The sequence below is a fragment of the Arachis stenosperma genome, chromosome 6 (assembly GCF_014773155.1).
Source record: "Arachis stenosperma cultivar V10309 chromosome 6, arast.V10309.gnm1.PFL2, whole genome shotgun sequence".
NCBI lineage: Eukaryota > Viridiplantae > Streptophyta > Magnoliopsida > Fabales > Fabaceae > Arachis > Arachis stenosperma.
Window position 1 is genome coordinate 113,747,412 of NC_080382.1, and position 7,386 is coordinate 113,754,797.

General features: G+C 46.9%; 1 protein-coding gene across 1 annotated transcript; it reads right to left on the minus strand.

Moving 5' to 3' along the window:
* Window positions 1-592: 592 nt before the first annotated feature.
* Window positions 593-5,962, minus strand: LOC130934428 (uncharacterized). The gene is made up of 2 exons (XM_057864002.1): window positions 3,414-5,962; window positions 593-3,287 (listed from the first exon to the last, which is right to left on the minus strand). The coding sequence occupies exons 1-2, from the start codon at window positions 5,960-5,962 to the stop codon at window positions 593-595; spliced, it is 5,244 nt and encodes a 1,747-aa protein (XP_057719985.1).
* Between the last annotated feature and the right edge of the window lie 1,424 nt (window positions 5,963-7,386).

Sequence of the window (7,386 nt, forward strand, 5' to 3'; positions counted from 1 at the left end):
GGCTGATGCTGGGGATGCCGTTGCTGCTACCGAGGAGACGATGAAGGCGCAGTTTCTGGTATTGGCCCCTGGTGTGGATGTGTCTGTGACGGGAGCATTCAAGACCGTCCGTGATGGGCGGATTGTAGATATTTGAGTAGTTTCCTCTTGTATTTTATTTTTGAACTGTTAGTTTCTTGAATATTTTTGTATGGCCAAGGGCCGTGACTTTTGGGGATCGTTTAATAGTTTTTTCGGCCGTCCGGGCCTTTTGCATGATCCGTTTGTGGTGTTTATTTGGCCGTTCGGGCTTTTTGTTTGTTTTAACGTAACCGTTCGTTTGGTCGGTTTTTTGGATATCCGTGCGTTCGGCCTGAAGGGTGATCAGTCCTCCAGCGATGGCCGTGTCTTCGTTCCATGTTTTGAGAAATAGTAGTGTCTTGTAATGGGGATGAAGTGAAAGTAACTTGTAAAATTTTATTTGAATAGTTTGGGCCTCGTTAAAACCCTTCGTGAGGGAAAGAACCCGAGGTTCTAGGAGACAATAAAAAATAAAAGAAACTAAAGGGTGATTAGGAGAAAGGAAGAAAAGAAAAAATAAAGAGTGATTTGTTTAAGTGTAGTATCTTCGCAGGTTGGCTGCGTTCCAAGTTCTCGGTATTTCGCTGCCGTCTAGTCGTTCGAGTTTATATGCTCCTTTTCCGATTACAGCCTTGACTCTGTATGGTCCTTCCCAGTTGGGTGCGAGCTTTCCTTCTCCTGGGGTCGGGAGGCCGATATCGTTTCGTCGTAGGACGAGGTCGTTGTCCGCGAATTCTCGTCGGATGACGCCGTGATTATACCTTAGGCTGATCCTTTGTTTGAGTGCTAATTCTTTGACGTGGGCTATGCTTCTTGCTTCGTCTATGAGGTCTCGTTCTGCTTCTTCGTCGTTACCTCCAACCGTTTTTCTGGGGCTGGGGTCCCCGATTTCTACTGGGATGACAGCTTCTACGCCGTATGTTAGTCGGAAGGGCGTTTCTCCCGTGCTCGTTTGGGGTGTTGTTCGGTATGACCATAGGACTGATCCCAACTCGTCTGCCCATAATCCCTTGGCTTCGTCGAGTCGTTTCTTAAGTCCTTTGATGATAACTTTGTTGGCGGATTCCACCTGTCCGTTTGTTTGGGGATGTTCTACCGAGCTGAAGCGATGGGACACGTGCAATCCTTCTAAGAGTTCTCTGAATTTTTTGTCTGTGAATTGGGTTCCGTTGTCGGAGATGATGACTTCGGGAATTCCGAACCGGGTAATGATCTGTCGCCAGACGAATTTCCGGCATTGGGTTGCCGTGATGGAGGCCAGGGGTTCGGCTTCAATCCATTTGGTGTAGTAATCTATGGCGACGATGAGATATCTAAGTTGGCCGGGTGCCGTGGGGAAGGGCCCGACGAGGTCGATTCCCCAACTGCCGAATGGCCGTTCAGCCGATATAACGCTAAGTTGGTGTGGGGCGGCTTGGTGGATATTGGCATGCTTTTGGCATTTGTCGCAGCTTTTTGTGAGTTGTATGGAGTCTCGAATGATTGTGGGCCAGAAATAGCCGGCCCTGATGATTTTTTGGGCTAGCGTTTTTCCTCCGATGTGGTGACCGCAACAGCCTTCGTGGATCTCGTGGAGTATGTATTCCGTGTCCTCGGGTTCTACACATTTAAGTAGGGGCTGCGAGAATCCGCGTTTGTATAGCTGTCCTGCTATGATGGTGTAGTTAGCGGCTTCTCTTTTTATTTTCCTCTCTTCTTTCGGATCTGGTGGTAGGATTCCGTCGCGGAGATATTGCAAGATCGGGTATGTCCAAGATTCCCGATTTGAGGATGTTAGGTGTGCGTTGATTTCCGTCGATACGGAAGGCGACTTAACGACCTCCTGGATTAGCGATCTGTTGCCGTGTCCTGACTTCGTGCTGGCCAGCTTGGAAAGTAGATCCGCCCTGGCGTTTCGCTCCCTGGGGACGTGATGTATGGAGACGTTTTCGAATCCTTCTTTGGTTTCACTTACTTTTTTGAGGTATTGTTGGAGCAGGGGGTCCCGGGTTTGGTAGCTCCCGTTGATTTGGGAGCATACCACCTGGGAATCGGTGTTAACTTCGAGTACCTTGGCGCCGACTTCCCGAGCTAGGTTTAGGCCTGCCAAAAGGGCCTCGTATTCTGCTTGGTTATTTGATACTGGAAAGTCGTATCTTATTGATTGTTCAATTGTGATCCCATTTTGGTTTTCGAGTATGATTCCGGCGCCTCCGTGAGTGGAGTTCGATGAGCCATCGACGTGCAGTTTCCATGGTTCGGGTGTCCGCTTGGTCGGAGTCATTTCGGCGATGAAGTCGGTTAAGGCTTGTGCTTTGATGGCGTTTCGGGGCTCGAACCTGATCTGGAATTGGGATAACTCGATGGACCATGCTAGCATTCTCCCTGCTAGGTCGGGTTTTTGTAATACTTGTTTGACCGTTTGGTCGGTTCGGACCGTTATGGGGTGGGCCTGGAAGTATTGTCGTAGTCGTCGGGATGCCGAGAGGAGTGCGAAAGCCAGTTTTTCTAGTCGTGAATAACGGGCTTCCGTGTCTTGTAGCACCTTGCTTATGAAGTATATGGGCTTTTGTTCCTTTTTCTCGTTTTCCCGGACGAGTGCTGCTGCGATTGTTTCTTCCGTTATGGAGAGGTACAAGTATAGTGTTTCCCCTGTTTGAGGTTTTGCGAGGGTTGGAGGTTCTGTTAGGACCTTTTTGAAGTGTTGGAAAGCTTCTTCGCATTCCTTCTCCCATTTGAATGGAATCCCTTTTTTCATAAGTTTGAAAAAAGGGATTGCCTTTTGTGCCGAAGCTCTGAGGAACCGGGATAGTGCGGTTAGTCGGCCGGTGAGCTTTTGGATATCTTTGAGGTTCTTGGGACTTGTCATCTCGAGGACGGCACGGCATTTTTCCGGGTTTGCCTCAACTCCGCGTTGTGTGATCATGAATCCGAAGAATTTTCCTGCTTCCATTCCGAAAGCGCATTTTGTTGGGTTGAGTCTCATTTGGTGCTTTCGTAAGGTGTTCATTATGACTTTTAGATCGTCGGTTAGTTGCTCACCGGATTCCGTTTTGGCGAGCATATCATCGATGTAGACTTCTATCTTGTTTCCGGTTAAGTTGCGAAATATCTTGTTAACTAGTCGCTGGTAGGTGGCTCCGGCGTTTTTCAAGCCGAAGGGCATTATTTTATAGCAGTAGGTTCCGTCTGGGGTGATGAATGCTGTCTTTTCTTCGTCTGGTCGGTGCATCGGGATCTGGTTATAGCTGGAATATGCGTCCATGAAGCTGAGGTACCGGTGTCCGGATGCTGCATCTACTAGTCCGTCGATGTTTGGTAGGGGGAAGGCGTCTTTTGGGCATGCTTTGTTGAGATCTGTGTAATCAACGCACATTCGCCACTTCCCGTTAGACTTTTTAACTAGTACGACGTTGGCTAGCCAGGTCGTGTAGGGGAGTTCTCGGATGAAGTTGGCTTCGAGTAGGGCTTTTACTTGTTTTTGGACCTCGGCGGCTCGGTCTGGTGACATCTTCCGTCTTCTTTGCGCCACGGGTTTGGCTAGGGGGTCTACTGCCAGGTGGTGAGACATCAGGTCGGGGCTTATTCCCGGCATATCAGCTGGTGTGAATGCGAATAGGTCTCTGTTTTGTTTCAGAAGTTGCGAGAGTTCTTCTTTGAGGTCGTGTGGGAGGTTTCTGTTGATGAACGTGTATTCATCTTTGGTTGGTCCTATTTGTAGTTTTTCCATGTCCCCTTCTGGTTCCGGTCTAGGTTGGCCGTCAAGCCGTGCGTCTAGGTCGGCAAGGAATACTCCGGCCGCGTCTTGGGATTTTTTCCTTAGGGCTAAGCTATTGTTGTCGCATTCGGCTGCAATTTCTCGGTCTCCGTGAATAGTTCCAATGGTGCCGTCTTCGGCTTTGAATTTCATGAGAAGGTATTTGGTGAAGATGACTGCCGAGAAGTCGTTGATTGTTTTTCTCCCGAGAATGACGTTATAGGCTGTGGAGTCTTTTAGGACGACGAATTCGGATAGGATCGTCTTTCTCTGGTTGCTTGTTCCTATGGTGATGGGGAGAGTAACCGAGCCGTCTGGTTTGAGGAAGTTATCTCCGAGACCTGTGACGCCGTGACGATGCGTTTGGAGGTTGTCGTTGCGGAGCCCGAGTTTTTCGAAAGCTCCTCGGAAGAGGATGTTGGAGTCGGCACCCGTGTCCACGAGTATTCTTCTTACTAGTCCTGTTCCGATTCGGGCTGATATGACGAAGGGGGCATCTCCGGCCGAGGTGCCGTTCTGGCAGTCCTCGGGTAGGAAGGTTATCGTGCTGTCGGCAAAGGTGACTGGGTCGTGGTTTTTGACGGCCATTATCTTGAGGTCTTTTTTCATTGTTAGTTTTGACTTATTTGGCACGTCCTTGCCCGTGATGACGTTTACTATGATAGTCGGATCTTCTTCGGTATTTTCCCTGGGTGGTTTTTGGGTTCTTGGGTTGCGTCCTTCTCTTTCTGGTGATTTGTCCCTGTCGGCACGCCTTGGTTCTCTGATGATTTTGACGAACTCGGGGAGTTTGCCGTCTCGTATGGCCTGCTCAAGAGCGTCTTTAAGATCGTAGCAATCTTGTGTTTTGTGGCCGTATCCGCGGTGATAGTCGCAGTAGAGGGTTTTGTTTCCTCCTGTCCTTTCCTTGAGTGGTCGGGCTCTGGGGATGATGCCTCGATCTGCTATTTGGTGGTATACCTCAGTAATTGGTGCTGTTAGGGGAGTGTAGTTGGAGAATTTTCCTATTCTTGGTGGTCGGTGGGTCGGTTTAAGGTGGTCTCGTTGGTTCTCTTTGGGTGGTGCGTTATGACGGAGAGTCGGGTTGCCGTGTTGGGTGGCGACGTGCTGCCGCTTGTTGGCAGCGACGACCTGGCTGACTTCCTCGTCGTTGATGTAATCTTTGGCGACGTTCTGGATTTCGTGCATGGTCCACACTGGTTTGGTGGTGAGATGTTTGCGAAAGTCTTCATTCATGAGTCCGTTAGTTAGGCAGAGGCTGGCAACGGAGTCCGTGAGTCCGTCGACCGTCAGGCATTCGTCGTTGAAGCGGTCGAGGTATTTTCTCGTGGATTCTTCTTGCCTTTGTGTGACCCCTAACAGGCTGATGGGGTGTTTGGCCTTGGTGATTCGGGTTGTGAACTGGGCCATGAATTTTCTTGTGATGTCGTGGAAGCTAGTTATGGATCTGTTCGGGAGGGCGTTGAACCATTTGATCGCTGGGCCGGCAAGGGTTACTGGGAAGGCTCTGCATCGGACTGCGTCGGATGCTCCTTCTAAGTTCATTCTGGCCTCGAAGGCCGTTAGGTGCTCTTGAGGGTCTTTAGTTCCGTCGTATTTCATGTCGGTGGGTTTGTCGAAGCCTTTGGGGAGTTTCGCTCTTAGGATTCTCTCCGTGAAGGGCGTGGCTCCCATTATGATGTGGTCGTTTCTTGTGCGCTTGGTGTGCCGGTGTCTCGGGTCTTCGTCCGAATCGTGCTGACGATTCAGATCGTGGGATGCGCTGCGGTGGTGTTTTTTGCTGTGTCGCCGTTCTGGCGATTTCTCGTGTCGGTGGTTGCGCGAGGTGCTATGATCATCTCTTCTATCATGATACCGAGTTGGCGACCTTCCGCGGTAGGATTGTGGTCTGGACGTTGCCTGGCTTCCGTGTTCGTTGGCGTATTTTCCTTTGTCGGTTAGTTTACCTTCAAGTTCCTGGACTCGGAGGCAGAGATCTTGAATGATCTGTGTCGCTTTGTCCCTTGTTTTTTCGGGATGTTGAGGGTCTGTGATCATGTGTTCGTTTGAGCGGTGGATGGTGCTGGCCATCCGGGCTGGGTTCCTGACCTCCTGTTGTTCTGGGGTCGGATGACGTGGTCGGGAGTTGTCTTGGCTTGATGGATTTTCGTCCAAGATACCCTCCATCCGTTTCGGCTATTGCAGGTCCCCACAGACGGCGCCAATGTACAGAATGCTTCTGATACGATCTAGGAGGAGGATCGGGGGCCTGCGGGTCGAATCGGTTGTTGGTTTATCCAGATGGAGCGGAGGGGAGGTACCTGCAAAGACACTCCGACGCCCAAGTCAGAATAGATCTAGGAGGTGTGAGGTATGAGGAATGAATGAATACCTGGAGGGACCTGGGTCCTCTATTTATAGGTGATGGTGGTTATCTTATCTTTATCTTATCTGGCTAAGATAAGAGGGGCGTTTGAATTCAAATGTTAGTTAGGAGCTCTAGAGGGCCGATTCGGGGCCTTCTAGAGAGACGAAGTGGGTTGACCCGGTAAGCCGGGTTTAGGTTCGGTCACGGGTCCGGGATCCGTGGGCCGGATCCGTAACAGTATTCATTTATTTTGTTTTATTTTTACACAATTGATGGGGTATCTTTATTTTTGAATAAGTTTTCTGTAGTTAAATGGGACCAGAGGCCCGATAATGAAGAAAATTATTAGCGCTAAAAAGAAACTCTTCTTGAATTATTATTAAGCAAATTTAAAATAAGATCAAGTATAGGTATTCAATTAGGAGCGCAGTAAACTAGTAAAAGTCTTATTTAAAAAAAAGAAAAGTCTAGAGACAACAGTTTTATTGAATTTTGGCTAGCATGTAACCAGTAAAGAAATGTGAGTCATTGAATGAAATCTCACACCAATCTCACACCATTAAATTATCATTGATGGCTATTTGCTAACTACAAATCACAAAAATTGCTAGCTCCTAGCATTGCTCTTAAAAAAAAGCTCTCCATTATCTTCTCCAAGGATGACGGCTCCATTTTCAACTCCAATGACAACGACGCTTTTCACATCCAGTGTCTCCCTTCTTTCCTCCAACAACGCCGACGCCATTCGCTCCCCCTCCAACGATGATGCGCTCCTTCTTCTTCTACTAATTTTGAATGTTTTTTTTCTTAAATTTCGATTTTTTTTGTCATTTAGATATTTCTTCTTTTGAGATTTTGTATTTTATTTTTTAATAATTTTAGATATTTTTTTCAGTTTTTGAATTTTTTCAATAATTTTAAACTTTTCGTTTTTGTTAGATTTTAGATTTTAGATTTTTTAAAATTAATTTTAGATATCTTATTTTTGTTAAACTTTGGATATTTTTTTTATTAAGTTTTAGATATTCTTTTTACAGTGACTTTCTTCTTCTTCTAGGTTTTAGATGATTTTTTTACTTATTTCAGTGTTTTTTTCTTTTAAATTTCGAAGGTGTTTTTTTATATATTTTAGATGTTTTTATATGCCTTCTTTTTAAATTTTGTATTATTTTTTAATAGTTTTAGTTTTTTTTTTAGATTTTTTTAATATTTTTTTATGTCTCGTTTGTTAGATTTTAGATTT

Excerpts from the sequence above, each read along its gene's own strand:
- LOC130934428 (XM_057864002.1), bottom strand. The coding sequence starts at position 5,962 with ATGGAGGGTATCTTGGACGAAAATCCATCAAGCCAAGACAACTCCCGA. Across the intron at positions 3,288-3,413 it reads TCTAACGGGAAGTGGCGAAT|CTATAACCAGATCCCGATGC; the intron begins GTGCGTTGATTA and ends CGCATATTCCAG.